The sequence below is a fragment of the Balaenoptera musculus genome, chromosome 14 (assembly GCF_009873245.2).
Source record: "Balaenoptera musculus isolate JJ_BM4_2016_0621 chromosome 14, mBalMus1.pri.v3, whole genome shotgun sequence".
In the NCBI taxonomy this organism is placed as follows: Eukaryota; Metazoa; Chordata; class Mammalia; order Artiodactyla; family Balaenopteridae; genus Balaenoptera; species Balaenoptera musculus.
This window is the reverse complement of record NC_045798.1, coordinates 25,950,367-25,968,574: the sequence shown is the minus strand read 5'-3', so window position 1 is coordinate 25,968,574 and position 18,208 is coordinate 25,950,367. Positions and strand designations below refer to the sequence as shown.

The 18,208-nt window shown below is 44.4% G+C and overlaps 1 protein-coding gene across 3 annotated transcripts in view; it reads right to left on the bottom strand.

Annotated features, from left to right (window-relative positions):
* The window catches only part of UPB1 (beta-ureidopropionase 1), a 32,290-nt gene extending 31,596 nt beyond the window's left edge, over positions 1-694 (bottom strand). Inside the window, exon 1 of one of the 3 annotated variants that reach the window (XM_036823743.1) lies at positions 531-694. In XM_036823743.1, the coding sequence (XP_036679638.1) occupies positions 531-634 (104 nt within the window). In that variant the 5' untranslated portion in view covers positions 635-694. The remainder of the gene's footprint in view (positions 1-530) is intronic. The other 2 variants (XM_036823742.1, XM_036823744.1) reach the window with 2 other exon arrangements.
* Positions 695-18,208: the final 17,514 nt, after the last annotated feature.

Below are 18,208 nucleotides of genomic sequence, written 5' to 3'. Positions count from 1 at the left end.
CACTGCCCTCAGAAAGTCCTAGTGATGCACACAGCTGCCTGGGAGTGAAAAAAATTTGCTCTGAGCATGGGAACTAACTCCTGTGGCTTGCCAGTGGGAAAAGTTCCTTCGCCAACCAGATTCAGAGGCCTCTCCCTCCAAGGATCCGCCAGAGGCTGGGTCACTGCAGGAAGGAGGGGCTGGGGGCTCTGACAGGAGGTAATGACCCAGACAGACGCCTAGAGGACAGGCCTGGCTCTGGGGAAGAAGCTAGTCACTGGAAGCTGGGAAAGAGAGCTGGGTGGTCACAGAGAAAGCACAAAGAGTAAAAACCGTCCTTTCCCTCTGGGCTTGTAAAGTTCACTCTCGGTTGTGCAACCCTGAGCTCCCAGAGCTGTCACATCTAGACCTCCCAGGGTCTCAGCTCGCCAATTCAGTACTTCACCACCGCCCTTGCAGAGCCCTTCAGATTCTGAAGCACTCTGCCTGGTCCCCCAGACCCACACCCGCTGGCCCCAAGGTCCCCCACCTTCCCAGTCTAGGCCCCACACCTGGTCTCTTTGCCATAGAGAATGCGTTTGACCTCCTGCAGGTCTGCGAGTGGCAGATGCTTCTCCAAGCACCGCTCCAGCGACTCAAATCCAGCCCCGGCCATGGCCGAAGTCCGCACGTTTCTTTAGACGCAAACTGCCTGATGGCCTTTGCCCCCAGGAAGAGGAGCAGGACAGGGCGGCTGCTGACGGCCAGGGCCGCGCACGCGCCCTCCCCTCTACTCCCGCGCCCTCCCCTCTACTCCCACGCCCTCGGCCCCGGAGGGCTCACGTGGGGACACGCCCCCTCCTCGCACATCAGCAGCTCGCAGCCAATCAGCGCCCCAGGACGTCGCGGGTGGCACCGCCCCTCGCCCTTCCCGCCTCCTTCGGCACGCGCCGGCCACGCCCCCTCCACGAGGGACGCGGGAGTGCTGCGCCTCAGCGCTGTGATTCCTGCCAGCCTGGCTGCCTGACTGCCCGTCAGTCAGTCCGCCAGCCGCCCTCGGAGGCCCTCGCTCAGGTGCCCGGCCGCGTGCTTGTCTCTCGCTCTCCTCACCTCAGGTTCCCGCCCCGAGAGTCGGGACGGAGGACGCGGAGAGGCGGCAAGAGTGGCCAGGATGCGGCCTGCAGGGCTGCGGCAGGCCTGAGGTGAACAGACCGTTGCGGGGCCTTCCCGTCAAGCCCTCAGGGTCCGGCGCAGCGCCCGGGACGCGGACGGAGGTACGGGACGAGCTGAGCCCCGGGCCGGAGGCCTCACCACTGCCTTCCGGGTCCTGGTTTCTAGAGTTGGGGGGCCGGGCTGCGCGCCCCCACCCAGGGACCCTCACGCCGTCGTGGGGCCGATACCACCGACTGCGGTGCGGTCCGCGCGGGGCGGGCGGGGCGGGGCTAGGTGTCCGCATGGCCCCCTGGTGGGGGTTGGGGCCGCTGCCCATAGGCCAGGGTGGGCCCTTCTGGGCCCTCCCAGAACCCAAGGAGCCCCCGAGCCTGGCCCACCCGGCCCGACGGGGCAGGCGCCGGCAGGGACAGCCTGGTCAGCCACCTGCAGGCCTTGACACCCCAGACGCGGGGCTTCTGTTGCTTCTTTGTGGACCGGAATCCCGCTGCCGAGCGGGGTTGTTTAAACATCAGATAAGATGAACACATAGGGAGCTCAGAGTAGGTGCTGTGTGGCCCAAGGCTTTAGAGATGTTACAGAAGCCTCTCACGCACAGGTTTGGGTCATTGATTTAATGCATGTTCACGGGCAGTTTCCAGTATCTGATGGAGCCGCCTTTCAAGAATGCAGACTTTGAAGGCTTGCTGTGTCTAAGGCTCCGAGATAAGGGCATTGCACAGACCAGCAAGACCTAGTACCTTTCCTCTGTGATTTAAGGTAGGGACAAACTTTGTAATTACTGCAGATTTAAATAATTCGGTGTGGAAACAGTATACTAGGTGCCGTGGAGCTCAGAGGAAGGGGTGATTTCTGGCTTAGAAGGGGAAATCGTTTAAGGCCTCAAAGGAGAGGATTCATTGCCGACTCAAAATGCCTCAGAGGGAATTTGAACCCCCCTTCTTCTGCCCTGCTCTTGTCTTCTGTATGGTATTTCCTAGTTTAGTTAATGGCCTTGTTGCCCACTCATTTGCCAAGCCTTTGGGAGTCATCCCCAACTCCTCCATGTTCTTTTTTTCCCCCATGCAATCAAGTTCTGCTAAATTTATCTCCTGACTTTTGCTAAAATCCTTCCTTCTCCCACCTCATGCCTGCAATATGTCATCTTTTGCTTGAATTGCTGCCAGTCTTCTAACTTTACTCCCTACCTCTGATGTCTATCCTTAGTTGTCCCTCTAAAACTAACATCTTAACATCCTTTGTTCCCTTTCATTCAGTCTCTCCCTGCCTGGAATGACCTTCTGTCTTCTGTTTTGTGAACTCCTACTCATCCTCCAAGATGCAGCTTAGATATCACCTCCTCTGCAAAGTTTTCTCCAGGTGCTCCAAGAGAAGTTAGACTCCACTAACCCCTTATGGATAGTTCTATTAGCGCATTTATCAAACACTGTTGGGTAATTATTTCTGAGCTCTGGGCAGGAACTGGGTCTGATCTACTTTTGTATCTTCAGGGCTTCGGCACTCAATAAATGACCGCTGAAGGAATTAATTCTGAAGGGATTGAGGACAGATTCATTAACGTGGTGACATTTTGAGCTGGACCTTGAAGCAGAAGTAGAAACTATTTATTATAGTTAAATTGCTTAATCTATCTTATTGTTTGGTGACAGGTCATTCATACTAGGTCATTATAAACCAGGGTTTCACAAATATGAAACACATACTTGAGAAGGATTTAAAAAGTTGTGTTAAAATTTTTATATTTACCCAATTTATTTTCACTCTAATAAGACACTTGATTAGATCCTTCTGTGGTAATCAGTAAAAAAGACTAAGCTCTGTCCTAGTTTCTTTTTGCAAATCCAGCCAAACCAAAGGTTTTAACTGCATGCAAGCTCACTACAGTGAGGGACTCTTCCTTGTTTTGAAGACCAACTCTTTCTGTGGCAACATGGTTTGGTTTATGGATATATAATAATTTGGTAATTATATACAACATGAACAGGAAGAATGGAATATACCACAACCTCAGTATGGTGGTTGCCTCTGGAGAAGGAGGTAGGGGAATGTAATAGAGGAATGGGGATCATCTGCTGATATATATTTCTTTTTAAAAAAGATTCGAAGCATATGATATTTTAAAAATCTGGGTCTTGTTATGCTTTTCTTGTGTTTGAAATATTATTTTATAGAAAATTACTTTATAGAAAAAAGAGCCTTATACTAGAAGTCAGGAAATCTGTAGTTTAGTCTGGGTTTTATCATTACCTCAGTTTTCCCGTTGTAAGAAAGGTGGGGAAGGGGAGGCAGCTGGGCAGACAGTCTGTAGCAATGATTTAAGCCTTTTCTAATTCTAATAAAATATGAGTCTAATTATCTAGTCATATATAAATTTCTCTATTTACACGCTTGTTTGTGACAAGAGAGTTTCATTATAGAGGCTGGTTAGAAAGAGTTGATTTGTTAAAACTGTATTAGTGTCTGCTTTTAGGCGTTACTTAAAAAAAATTTTTTTTTTTGATGTGGACAATTCTTAAAGTCTTTTTTTTTTTTTTTTCTTTAAAGAATGAGGCTTGGCCCCATCTCATATCTTACAGTTTTTTTTTTTTAATTTATTTTTTGGCTGCATTGGGTCTTTGTTGCTGCGTGGGCTTTCTCTAGTTGCGGCGAGCACGGGCTACTCTTTGTTGCAGCGAGTGGGCATCATATTGTGGTGGCTTCTCTAGTTGCGGAGCAGGGGCTCTAGGCGCGTGGGCTTCAGTAGTTGTGGCGCATGGGCTTAGTTGCTCCGCGGCATGTGGGATCTTCCCGGACCAGGGCTCGAACCCGTGTCCCCTGCATTGGCAGGCGGATCCTTAACCATTGCACCACCAGGGAAGTCCTAGGTGTTACTTTTAAATTCACAATGTACATTAATTTTAATCCTTAGGGAAGGTACTTAAGGTGCTGTGGACTCCGCTCATCAACATTTGGAAGATTTGAACGATTTTACGATCGTCATTCGTGAGCAGCCCTTGCAAGGGCCATGACATGGAGACCCCATCTTTCTCTTTTCTCCTGTGAACCAGAGGGGCTGCTTTTGACCTCATTTAGCTTTACAGCACATAAAAGCTTTTGCCTCTTTTTGTCCCATTTGATCCTCGCAGTAATACTGTGAACAGTATTACACTCCTGTGGCAGGAGTTCTTGGTATTTGTCAGATTTCCAAGTTAAACATGATACTTACTGGAATGAAAATACAGGTGCCAATATTTCACTTATAGTCAAGGGGGAAAAGATCTTAAGTGACCCGATTTCTAGGAAACTTTCTAAAGGTCCAATGTCTGGGTTAACTTGTCCCTATATGGTGTTCCTTAGCTCAGAAGTCATAGTTCTTCTTTCTTTGCTAGGGTGTATTTTATTGTTAATATTATTATCCTCGTGTAGACTTTAAGTGGCTCATATGAAAGAGTTTCGGAATAACGCAGTCAAGCTGCCTGAAAATGGATTTTGTAGCAGGGCAGGGTCAGCCCAGCCAAAATGGTGACATGGAATTTCATTGTCTCCTTTTGAGCAGTCTGAACTTTTGTCCCTTGTTTTTGCTTTGAGTCCCTTGCTTCTCCCCTCATGACTAATTCTGCCCATCCCTGCAAGGCCTTCTTTACTCCCAGTAAACTTTCATAGTCCATCTCTTTTTGGTTTTTTTTGGCCGTGTGGCAATGTGGGATCTTAGTTCCCCGACCAGGGATTGAACTCACACCCCCCTGCATTGGAAGCGCGGAGTCTTAACCACTGGACCCGCAGGGAAGTTCCTCATAATCCATCTTAATGTTAGCTGAGCAACAATAAAATGCAGTGATCACCTCCATTTTAGTGGTGGAGATCCTACAGAAGGAACCTCTGATGATGAAAGTGTCAGGCATGAGAAAAAGCCCTGAGAGAAATATTTAAGTCAGGGGACCCCACCCCTCAGAAAACATTCAATGGCCTCATTTTTTCTGGAATATGACCTATCTGATACATCTTGTACATTCCTATTGCTACTTACACATCTGTGTACAGGCTCTCACCATTTAAATTACTTCAACCAACTCATGATCAGTCTTCCTGCCTCCCAACTTCAAATTCCTCCTCAGCCTTGGTTCCCAGGGTGATCTGTTCTTCAGTGGCACTTCATTAGTTTAGGCCGAAGTCCTAGAGGGCATGGCATCAGGCCCTCTGATTGGTCTCATCTCATGCTATAACTCTTCCCTGCCCATACTTTGGGCTCCAGCACTGTCAGACTGTTTCTAGTTGCACAAACCCTCCATACCATGTCATGCCCATGTCTTTGCTCGGCTCCTTCTTCACCTAGAAAATTCTCCAAACCTTAAGATTCATCAGGTGTCTCCTCTTCAATAAATCTTTCCTGGGTCCTCAGGCTTGCTTGAGTTCCCACCTCTGTGTTTCCATAATATCGAATCTGTTAAGTTTCTTGAGGATAGAAGTATGACGTGTCTTTGGACAAAAGATTGTTGAAGCAAATTGAACACCACATCAATATTTATAAATGTTTATATAGTCATTTACCGGGTCCTTTTATACCTGTATATTTAGCCTGCTTTTTTAAAAAAATTAATTATTTTGGCTGTGCCAGGTCTTGATGTGGCACGTGGGACCTTTTAGTTGCAGCATGCAAACTCTTTAGTTGTGGCATGCATGCAGGATCTAGTTCCCCGACCTGGGATCGAACCCACGCCCTCTGCATTGGGAGCATGGAGTCTTACCCACTGGACCACCAGGGAAGTCCCTTAGCCTGCTTTTTTTTTTTTTTTTTTTTTAAATCTTGATTCTCATCGTGTCTCTCTCTGCAAACTCTTTTTTTCTCCTTTAATTAATTAATTAATTAATTAATTTATTTATTTTTGGCTGTGTTGGGTCTTCGTTTCTGTGTGAGGGCTTTCTCCAGTTGCGGCAAGCGGGGGCCACTCTTCATCGCGGTCCGCGGGCCTCTCACCATCGCGGCCTCTCTTGTTGCGGAGCACAGGCTCCAGACGCACAGGCTCAGTAGTTGTGGCTCACGGGCCCAGTTGCTCCGCGGCATGTGGGGTCTTCCCAGACCAGGGCTCGAACCCGTGTCCCCTGCATTAGCGGGCAGACTCGCAACCGCTGCGCCACCAGGGAAGCCCTAGCCTGCTTTTTAAAAAGACCACCCTTAGCTGTGGCAGATTCATAATCCTCTCCTTTCAGTAAGACTCTCAGCTGTCTTTAAACCCTGGTCATCTAGGACACAAGTAGTCCAAGTCCTTGAGTGGTTCCAATACCAGTATTGTTGTTGGGGGAAAGAAGTCCACCCTCAGGGGCTACTTCATATAGCATAGCTCTGTTTACTCGGAAGTTGCCAGTTCAGTATGTCATGATTCATCCCTCTCTGATTATCTCCTGGCCCATAGTCACTTGGATTAGGAGTTTGGCAGGATCTTTAGCCATCACATTCTTGAGTTGTAGATAACATACATCAGACCTCATTTTCAGAAATGTCCTAGCTATAGGTAACAGAGGGCTGCCTACATGTATTTTAAGAAACAGTATAGTATAACAGAAAGAACATTGAATTGGGTATATAAATAGGTTCTAATCCTGGTTTCGGTATTAGGTAACTGCAGCTTTAGATAAATTACTTGATTTCTCTTCCTAATCTATCAAGTTAAAGGTATTGGACTAATTCTCATAAATTTTATGATTTTATGATTGCTAGAGTTTGGCATCTCTTAAGTGTTGTAACAACTTTTTATCTTTTCACTGAGACCTTTTTTTATCTGTATGGCAAGGGCAAGTAGAGCACATGTGGCTAACAGCTAATGGAGAACTCCTTGGATATTAGTGCCTTAAGGCCAGGACTGGGCCACCCTTGTGTTATCGAGTGCCATGGGTACAGTGGGAATTGCACTGGACTAGAAATCCAAGGACTTGGGGTTCACTCCTGGTTCTACGCCAGGACAAGTCATGAGCTTTCTGGGTCTTTTTCTCCATCTATAAATGAGGATGATAATACCCACTGTACTTTCTTTGAACTGAAATAATCCAATAAGCTAAGTGGAAATATCTTTGAAAATCTATATTTCTACAAGGTATTTTTAATCAGGGAAAAGGTATTTAGATATAATATTCCCATGGAAAATCATAAATATACCATCCTTAATGTACTGGATGCTTATCTTTGGGGTATTTTTTCCAGTGGTGGTAATGCCTTTGCATTGAATCATTTATACTCTTTCCGCCAGTTCTTCTGGTAATAAATAGCACACATTTGAAAGACGAGTAATTTTGAAGAAGGCTGCATTCTGAGGGAAGCCATGAAATAAATCAAAGCTGACTAGCCTAAGCTGAAATCTAGTCCATGACCCATCACTAGTTTGTCTAATCATTTGGGCTAGCAAACTAAGTAAGCACAGGCTGGTGTATCATTAGGAAAGCAAAATCCCAGGTTGAACTTCTGGGACCTAGATTTCATGAAGTTTCAACGTGGTAAATGAACCTTCTTAAATGAACCTTCCTCTCTACTTCCTGCTCTTCCTAAAACAATTGTATACATATGCAGTGGGGTTAGTAACAATATGTGTGGCATTTAGGGGTATTTGGCAGATTATAAGCTCAGTGTGAGTCAGCAGTGTGTTGTAGCTGCAAAAAAGATGATATAGTCTTAGGTTGCGTTATGAGAGGTATAGTGTCCAGAACACACCTGTAATCTGTCTTGGTCTGGGCTAGGTACGAGGCATGTAGATCATCTTGAATACACCCAGAAAAGAAAGAGATGATGTTGGTGAGAACATCTAACAGCAACAAATTGTTGAAGGCACTAGCAAAACAAAGCAGACAAACTCAGGAAGGATATTGTCACTTTATTCAGATATCTGAAGGGGGCCATGTATAAGAGGTTTATATTTGTTCCATATGGCCCTAAGGAGAGGAGCTGGAGTCAATGGATAGAAACTCAGGGAGGCATATTTCAGCCCCAGTTACTTCCAGCAGATGATTCAAAGATGAAATTGGCTGCCTCTGCAGACAGTGAGTTCTCAGTCATTCTGAGTGTTCAAGTACGGTCCCGATGACCACTTGGTGGGAGTGTTGTAGAAGAAAGTCAGTCATCAGATGGGTAGTTGAACCAGATAGTCCATGATTTGTATGTATTGCTTTAACATGAGCCAAAAAAAACCTAGGGATATTAAATCCAAAGAGCCGCAAACAGACCATAGACCAATACAAGATAGTTTGGTATCTGAAGAAGTGAAAGTCAAGAAGAGTGCTCTTACTGAAGAACCAGGTGATGGGAAGATTTTAGTAGTAGTAGTAGTACTAGTAGTAGTAGTGTTTGTTGTAGTGTATTTGTTTGGTTTGGTTCGTTTTAATGGAAAAGGACCAATTTTTTTTTAATTAATTTATTTTTGGCTGCATTGGGTCTTCGTTGCCGTGTGTGGGCTTTCTCTAGCTGTGGTGAGCGGGGGCTACTCTTCGTTGTGGTGCGCAGGCTTCTCATTGTGGTGGCTTCTCTTGTTGCAGAGCACGGGCTCTAGGTGCGCGGGCTTCAGTAGTTGTGGCTCGCAGGCTCTAGAGCGCAGGCTCAGTAGTTGTGGCGCATGGGCTTAGTTGCTCTGCGGCATGTGGGATCTTCCCGGACCAGGGCTCGAACCCATGTCCCCTGCATTGGCAGGTGGATTCTTAACCACTGCGCCACCAGGGAAGTCCAAGGACCACTTTTATTGCTAGTAGTGTGGACCTAGATTCCGAGACCTAATAGTGACAGGAGTTTTGGTCCCAGAATCAGAGGATGAAACAACTATCTTGTGGTAGTAAAGAGTAATTTCAACTTGGAAGTGGTTGTATCTGGGGATCAGTTAGGAGAGAAACACTGTAGTGGGATTAAGAGACTAGGCAGGTACAGCCCAGGGTGAAACAAGTGTATAGAAAGAATTAGATATTTGTTAAGCCAGACCAAACAGATTTGTATTTGGTACTCTACCATCTATAGATAACTGGTGTCTCAAAATCCTTAGCACTGAAGCCAAGTAGAATGTGTGCTCTGAGAGACTGTACTGTGTGCTAATTATCCATTGTGGAAGGTTTGCAGTGTTGTAGTAAGGTGCCGGGTTCTCTGCCCCACCAACAACCTTACCACTAGCAAGTCCTGTCCTTAGTCCCAGAATCTGAGTCCCACTTCAGATTTCAACCTTGCTGCTAGCCCTGCCTGAATAATTAATGCCCCAAATGAAATAACTAGTCTGCCATGTTTGCGGCATTAAACCTGTTTGCATTGTAGTTCAGTAACTGAATCTGGGTTTTGTTTCCTTAAATCCAGGTCTCTCTCTGGCATCCCAGTGCACTGCCCCCTTTTAAACTTAGCACTGCCAAAGACTTGAATCTGGATTTTGAGTCTCATTTTGCTCACTGGGCCCTGCTAGCTGTTGCCAGATTCCAACACAGACTACTTCCTGCCACTGCCAAATCCCAGGGCCCCAGAGACTCACCTTTGGGTCTCTGTGGGTGCTGCAGGTATAGGCTTCCATTCTCTAAGAATGAGGTACCCCCTTCATCATCAGGAGCCTTTCCTACAGTCCCAAATTTCTCCCTGATCAAGGGAGTTCGTCTGACCATGCCATCTACATGTGGGAGCCAAACTGATCCTGGCCTGTGCTCAGAGCAGTCCACAGGAGGCTGTCTTCCATAATCAACCTCTGCACTCACCAGCCAACAAGAGCTTTCTGAACGTGGTACCATGCATCCTCCTGGACCTCTAGGCAGTGCTTCCATGCTCCCCAGCCCCATCTCTGTTTACTTAACTGGGTACTTTTCCTGTCTAGACTCTGAAGAGTTAGTTTTAGCAGTCCATGGCAAGCTGCACAGCTTGTCTCACAAGGCTTGTATAGCCATTTAACATTTATTCTCTTCATTGGTTAGCTTTATAAACATGTATTGAGTGAGCCAGACACTGTACCAGGCACTGGGGTCAAACATGAATAAGTCATATGGTGCTCGTTCTCATAATCATAATAATGGCTCCTATTTCTTGAGCACCTGCTGTGTGCAAGACACTGCTAGGCCTCTAAGTGACAGACTTCATAGGGGATGGGAGGTGTGTTGTGAGGGGGTAGGAGGAAAAGCTGGGTAGTTTGTATTACAGACATAAGGCTCCAGGGACAGCACATGGTTAGTGCTTAATAAACAGTAGCTGTGTTTACAATGTTAGGTGATAACATTACCAAAAGTGCCACACAGGTCCAGAGGTGGGAGAACAAGCATCTGAGCCAGAAGGATGTGTGAGGACACAGGAAGGTCAATCCAAGAAGGAGGAAAAGCAAGATTTCAAGCAGAAAAAGGTGACCATTGCAGAGCAGCCAGTCTGTCTGGGGCACCAGAGTAGATAAATGGTCGCACTGTACCAGTGTACAGGAAGATAGCTTGAGTTCTAGAGACGTGTGCTAAAGAAAGATTCTAGACATGAAACCTTTTACTGTATTCACAGGAGAAAATGATTGCATGAAGTTGTAATAACAGGAAGGGTAAGACAAGCCTGAAAATTATCTAATTAAAGGAAGGAAGATTGCAGACTGCTTAGTCACCTGAAGAGAGAAAGTAGACCTTACAAAATGAGAGGAGATGATTACATCACTTAAGTGAACATTGATCAACGTGTTTGGCAGGACAAGTGGAAATGTTTTTCTCTTAAATAATTCAAGCCTGCAGGCTTCCAACCCAGCTTAAGATAGTATAATCGTCTGCTATATATAAATGTGGATGGTGTTCCAGTGGTGAAGGAGTAGAATTTAAAGGAGGAATAAGTAAAACTTACTGTCTGTATTCAACAGAGGGTGCGTGAATAAAGCCCTGATGGCAAATACACGAGAGCCTTCAGCTGAACACATTATCTGTGGCGAAAGAATTACTATTTGCTTGTTGACCTGGATTGTAACATACTTAAACCATATGATATAATCAGGGGAGTCAGGCCTGATGATTTAAAGACATTTCTATTTCTAATGTTCTATGTTTCTAAAAGGTAGACTTAATTCAATATCTATGACAAGTTTTCATGGCTGGTTCTTCATATTTTCCTAAATTAGTAGATACAGAAAGTGGTGGGGAAAAAAATTAAAGGAGTATTAAAATTATGGCCATATGAGATAAGATTATATAGTAATGATACTATTTAATAATGTTCCCATACATTGAGTTATTTTATCAAAAGCAACATGATACAGTGGTAAAATCATAAGTTTTAAAATTTCCAACTCTGCTATGTATTAGTTTTATAACCCTGAGCAAGTTGCTTAACTTTTCTGGACCTTCTTTTACTCTTCTTTAACAGAAGATGATAATGATAATACTTGCTTCTATGGCTTCTTCAAGGATTAAATGAAAAGTGGGTCTGTGAAATAATTAGCAGTATGATGCCCCACTCTTGGTAGGGGCATCCCTTCCCTGCAGTGATGTAGCCAGTACTCAGAATATTTGGAAAGCCTCTCTGGAAGTTGCCTACAGTCTGTGGCACAGCTTCTGGAACAGCCTTACTGCTGCTAAGCGTTTGTTTTTGTTTTTGTTTTTTTGAGGGTAGATTTTATTTTTGAAAAAGCAAGAGCTAAATTATTGAGTGATGAGGTTGGAGGTGTTAACAGAGTGTGATGGTAAAGTTTGGATTGTAGGTTGACCCTGAAAGCAACTCCAACAGAGAAGTTCCAGAGAAGTGTTGAGCAAAAACAGCATTTTTGGAATCAGTTTTGGACAGATAAGTTCTTGTGTGTTTAAACTTCAGCTTTGTTATATTATAATCACACTTCATTTCTGTGGAAAGGATGAGGCAAGACAGAATTGATAATAGAGACTAGCAGAACGTGAGGAGAAAATAAAACCACAGGAAATACGTAGAGGCCAACCTAATGGCACAGAGTTCGTTAAAATATTTTAAAATTCTTTCATTATGTACAACTCAAGGCTGGGTGCTAACAATGTAAAAAGTCTCATTTCTAAATTTGACTATATTAAGGCCTATTACATTCTCCCAGAGCTGAATGGTCCTACTTTGTCTTCAACTCAGTATACCTTCAAGTGAATTTATCTTTCTCTTATTAATGTCCTTCTCTCAGTTTCCCAGACTTAAAAATGTGTCTGATTCTCTTTTTCTTACATTAAGCCTTTTCTGCTTTAGAATGGTTTGCATTCTGCCTCTTTTCCAGTCTTACTGCTTCCACCATCATCACCTCATTTGCTGGATCTTGCCTGAATCACTGTATTAGCCAGGAAGCTAATTTCTCCGATTTCAGTGTTTTTGTCTTCTGATAGAGCCTTTTACTTTTAACCTAATACTTTTAGATTAATTTTCCTAAAATAACTCTCCCATCTTGTGTATATATTTGTTACATTACCTAACACATTGACGTATAAGTAATTATTTATGAGGTAATCATTTGTGCCCCTGTCTCTGTTTGGATCTTGAGATCTTTGAAAGCAGGAGTTATTTTCTTTATCTTTGCCTGTAGCGCTTAGGGGCTTGCACACAGCTGTGTGGCCCCAAGCAAATTATTTATGGCTCTGTGTCTCATTTTCCTCAACTGCAAAATGGGGATAATAGTGTCTGTCAAAGGATTGCTGCATTAAAAGAGTGTGTTTCCGTGTATATCAAAAGTAGCTTTTGTATTATTATAGTTTTTGTATATGACAGTTTTTTATTGTTAGAGCACTCAAAAAAGTTACTGCTTTCTTACTCTGGGCAAACTCCTTTTTCCTTGACCTTTGAGGGCCTCTGTTTTTTTTTTTAATTAATTAATTAATTTATTTTTGGCCGCGTTGGGTTTTTGTTGCTGCGCACGGGCTTTCTCTAGTTGCGGTGAGCGGGGGTTACTCTTCATTGCGGTGTGCGGGCTTCTCATTGCGGTGGCTTCTTTTGTTGTAGAGCACAGGCTCCAGGGCGTGGGCTTCAGTAGTTGTGGCACACGAGCTCAGTAGTTGTGGTGCACGGGCTTAGTTGCTCTGCGGCACGTGGAATATTCCCGGACCAGGACTCGAACCCATGTCCCCTGCATTGGCAGGCGGATTGTTAACCACTGTGCCACGAGAGAAGTCCCGAGGGCCTCTGTTTTCTGACCCACCTGTTCTCTCCAGGTTAGTCTCATTGGTCCCCAGCATAATTTCCCATTCCCATTAGGCCCATCCTTTCAGATCCTTGGGAAGCCTCTTCTCTGTGAGGTCTTCACCAGAAGTTCCACCTTATACTGACCTGTCTCTCTTCTGAGCTCCTCTGGTATTTAGAGTTTGTATCTCAGTTTAGGTACTTAATAGTTTCTTGTGTTTGTTTTGTCTCTCTAAAAAGAGTATAAGCTCCTAGAGGACAGGGACCACATCATATTTCTTTCATATTCTCTACGTGCCATGATTCTGGGTTTATATTCATATAATAAGCTTTCTTGATGCATATTTAATGTACTCTACTAGGCAATGGGATACAGTAATTAATAAGAGGTGCCTTTATTCTAATGGGGAGCTAGAGATATAAATATTCAGGATTTCACCTGGTCACGGCTATGGAAGGTTTTAGAGAAGATGATTAATATGCTCAGATCTATTAATTAGATAAATCACGGATCTCTGCAGAGGGTGAGCAGGGTGAGTAACTGGAAGTAAGGGCTTCCAATCTGCAGTATGAGCTGAGACCTGACAAAGCCCTGATCTAAGTAAGGCACTGGAAGTGGAGAGGGTGAATTCAGGAAATACTGTGGAAATAAAAATCAAAGAGATTTGTGACCCCTCAAACAAAGAGTATGGCGTATGGAAGATAGGGACGTTCAAGATGAGTCAGGCTTCTTTCTTAAGCATTGGCTTAGTGGTGAAGCCATTTAGGAAACAGGAGCCATAAGTGAAAAAGCAAATTTGGAGATTTAGGTGCTCAAGAAACCTCCAAAGAGAGATCCCTGTGAACAGTTGGGAACTCAGGTTTGGGGCCTAAGGATTGGAATTTGAACTAGAGAGAGCGAGAGTTGGAAATCTAAGCAAATAGTGATCGTTGAATCCATGGGAAGAGATCACCCAGAGACAGGATGCAGAAAGATGAGAGGTAGAAAGTGGTGAGACAGAAAGTTCAGAGGACTTGGAGGAGATGCAGAAACGAGCAGGTCACCCGAGGTCAGAGTGCTGGGCAGCAGTTAATGCTGCAGTGGCGTCAGTTCACAAGTGTGTATTGAATTCAGAGTTTGGGAAAGTATTGAAATGGGCTGAGCTGGTCCCTAGTAGTGTTCAATGTATAGTGGCCAAAATGAATTGAATAGGGGGAAGGAAGGGCCAACAGTGAGGGTAAACTGTGAATATGGTTGGAATGACAGGAAGGAGAAAGAACAGTTCATTGTTTGAGGATGAGTTAGGGCTTTTTGAAAAACGAAGGTCTTTGAACATTTTTTTGTGAAAAGGGAAGGAACCGGAGGAGAGGAAGAAGGCAGTGTCAGTTGTGTGCTAGGTGGTCTGTTAACCCCTTTACACGTTCTCTTGTTCCATTCTCATAATCACCTTGAAGTGGGGTCTCCTATCCACTTGACATATGGGGCTCAGCTCAGTCAACAAACTTGACCAGAGAGATGAAGATTTGTTTGACTACAAAGACCAAACTTTTTCCACCACATGTTGCTCTTTCTAGGCTCTTACCCACCTCTTTATAATCTGTTGGTCTGGATAAAGAAGGGAGTGGGAAGGAATGGGGCCACGGTCATCGTGTTGAGACTGCCTGGGGTGCAGTGTGGACACCCTCTCCATGACAGGAGGCAGGATGTGAGGAAGAACCTGTGCAGAGCGGGAACTGAAGATCGACACATGGGAGCTGAGGGGACATAACGAGCCTTAGTGGTCATCTCTTAAGAGGGAGGGGCAGGGAAGGATAGTGAGGAGATCAAAAGCACTTACTGGATGATTGACAATTAGAAATCATAGCTGAATAGCAGTGTTTAAAATGCTTTGGTAAAAGAAGGGAAACTTGGTTAAAAGATTTTTTAAAAATCCTGTTTGAAACTGCTTTCACTTTCTTGGGATTTAAAAAAAAAAGGAGAAGGCAAAAAGGAGCCAAGTTAAAGAAAAAAAAAAAAAGTCCCTAAAAAAGGGTAGGAAGAATTGAGGGGTCAATATTTTATAGAAAAAGTCTGTGAAAGTATTTTTATGTTTATATATAGTTCCAATCCCTAAAAAATAAGGAATAAGATATCAAAGAACTCCACATCCTTAAGATGAATCAGAGAACCCGAGGCCTTCTGATACAGCAGAGAGAGCGTTGAACCCTGGAGTAGAGAGACCAGCCTCGAATCCTGGCTCTGTCACTAGGCACTTCCCATCATCTCACTAGGTCTGTTTTCTCAGCTGCAGAATTTGGGGGTTGGTCTGTGATATCTAAAGTGCTTTTGAGTTCGGAATATCTGTACTGGTGTTGGATACAGTATGACATAGTGGTTAGGAACACAGACTCTGGAGTCAGAATGCTTACATTAAATCTCAGCACCTCACACCGAAGCTCTGTGACCAAGGGCAAGTTATTAGCCTCTCTGGACCTCAGTTTTCTCATTTGTAAACTAGGGATACTAATAGTAAATACCCCACTGGGTAGTTGTAAAGATTCAATGAAAAAAATCTATAAAAAGTGCCTAACAATGGTAAGTACTAGATAAATATAAACTATTGTAATTGTAGATTGTAGATGCTGTTATTCTGATACCCTTTTGCCACCGCTGAGAGCACACTACTCTGCACCTACATCTTGCAAGGAACAGAAGGTAAATGGAATTAACCAATTGGAGTTTGCCAGGTTCCCCTTTGGGAAAGGAATGAAAGGAATCTTCAAGGATTTGAGTAGTCAGGACCTCTGGGTTATGATTCAGCTGCAGTCAACTGTCAAATTTTCCCACAGCTCAGTGGAAAGTCACTGAAGGCTCCGTGAAAGCAGTGCCACCCCTCCTTCAGTGTTTCTCTTCTAGGATGCACCGCCAGCCCTGGAGGTCTGAGTCTGTTGGTATCCCAGCAGGGAGAGGATCTAAGCAGGTCTGGTAGACTCACCATCCAAAGTACTCAGTGTCTGCCATTGCTTCCGCTTTATCAACGATGCTGAAAGACTCAAGCCTGTGAGAGTTTGTTATCAACCCAACTGTGGGGCATCAAAGAAGAAAAGTTTGGGGTCCAGATTATTTTCCTAGGCAGGAGCAGTGATGTAGTAACTGTCAGGTTATTTTGGAATTCAGAATCTCATGTCTCCATCATCCATGCTATTCCCTGCCTCTCTCTGTGGGTAAAGTTAAGATTATGGATGCCACCTCATAAGATAACATACGTTAGTGATAGTCACAAAGATTTTCAAGTTTTCTCAAATTTCCCCAACAGAAGCTTCGTCTCTATGTAACTGGCCATAGTTCCACAAAAGTGGAAGCATCTACACATTTGCTAATAGTTCTGACATCTTTTGAAATCTTCTTAGATCACTTTCCCAAATTTGAGTTCAGTGTCCCTTTTATGAATTGAATGTTTCTCAAGCTTCCTGCTTTTACCCGTGCAGAGGAAACTTTAGTTAGCCTTAACATGATGTTTATCATGATATTCAAGTAACGGTGATCTGGGCCAAACCTCCGTTTATTTCTTATGGTTCCCTTTTCAAGAGCAGACAGGGTAGGTCCAAATCTAGCCTGGATTTTCCCTTGCATTGAGGTCTACTCAGTATAAGAATAGAATTTGAAACCTAGGTCTCTTGTCGAAGTGTTAACTCCCTTTATGGCTAACCTCAAACTTGACACTGGGTGCCATTCATCAACATTGTTATGACATTGGTCGTCATAACATACTTCTTGATAGCATTTTAGTGGTTCTAGCACCTCCAATCTGAACATTTCTGCCTTTAGCCTCACTACTTCTCTGTATACTCCTTTGTCTTTAGGTAGATCATTGGGGTCCCTGCCCTTTGCAGAATAATCTACTCCATGGTGCTTGAAATGCCATATAATATACAATATTTTTTAGATAAAGAAATTGAGGCCCAGAAAAGGTAATTGATTTGCCCAGGTTCATATAAGCACTCATCAACAGAGATCAAGCCCAGAATGCTGACTTCTCTAAATCCTGCTCCATACTGACTGTGTTAAACAAGAAGGCATCTTCTTTTAAAGGAGAGGTTAGGATGAGTGGAGGGGATAAGACCCTCCATGAAGAAAGGACAGGGCTGAAGGAGGTTAGAACCCAGGCAGGGGTAGGGCACTGTGTAGGCAGAAGGCCCAGGGAAGCTGTGGGTGCCTGGTTGTAGGGGGAGCAGAGGTGCCACTGGGTGAGAAAAGGGCACAGAGAGTTAGGAGACCACCACCACACACTTGGCCTGCTTGAAAAATCTCACCCTGCCAAACAGATACAACTGCCTGTCCGGTTCTTATTATTTCTACAGCTGTGATTTAGCTGCTGCTTATCTTTCCTCTAGGAGATTCCTTGGAATGAAACCAATGGGAGATTAGGGTTTGGGAGAGTCTCATCAGAGCAGATGGGCCAGCAGCAGCCAGAAAGCTTGTTGCCTTTGGCTGAGAGCACCATCCTGGATCTGAACGTCTTGTGAGTAAACCCCAGCAAGCTCAGCCTTAGGCCCGAGTGAAATTGTCCTGCTTCTCCTTGAAGAAGGACGTTGTGTACTCCCACATCTTCCCTCCCCTCTTGCTGATGTTGAAAATCACGTTCTCAGAGAACTCTTCAACCTAAAATCATGATGCCGTTAGCAGCCCCGGGCGGATGGCTTCTTAGTGCTTTAGGTCCCTGGGTATATTTGGAAGTAGTACTGCAGGGAAGGTCAGGAGACCTGGGTTCTGATTCTTACCCAGCCACTAATTTTCCTTGGGACCTTAGGCAAATTGTTCCTCCACAGGGCACAGTTTCCTCACCTGTAAGGTTGTTTATAATAATATTAGCTCAATTTATGAAATGTTCACTATTATCTACCAGAGATAACCTCATTGAATTCTTCCAATAGTCCTATGAGATGGGTACTGTTATTGTCCCATCTTACAGATAAGGAAACTGAGGCTTAGAATTCTCATACCCTGCCATCCTATTTCAATTGCCAATCCCCACCCCTGACCAACACTCCTTTCTCTGCTTT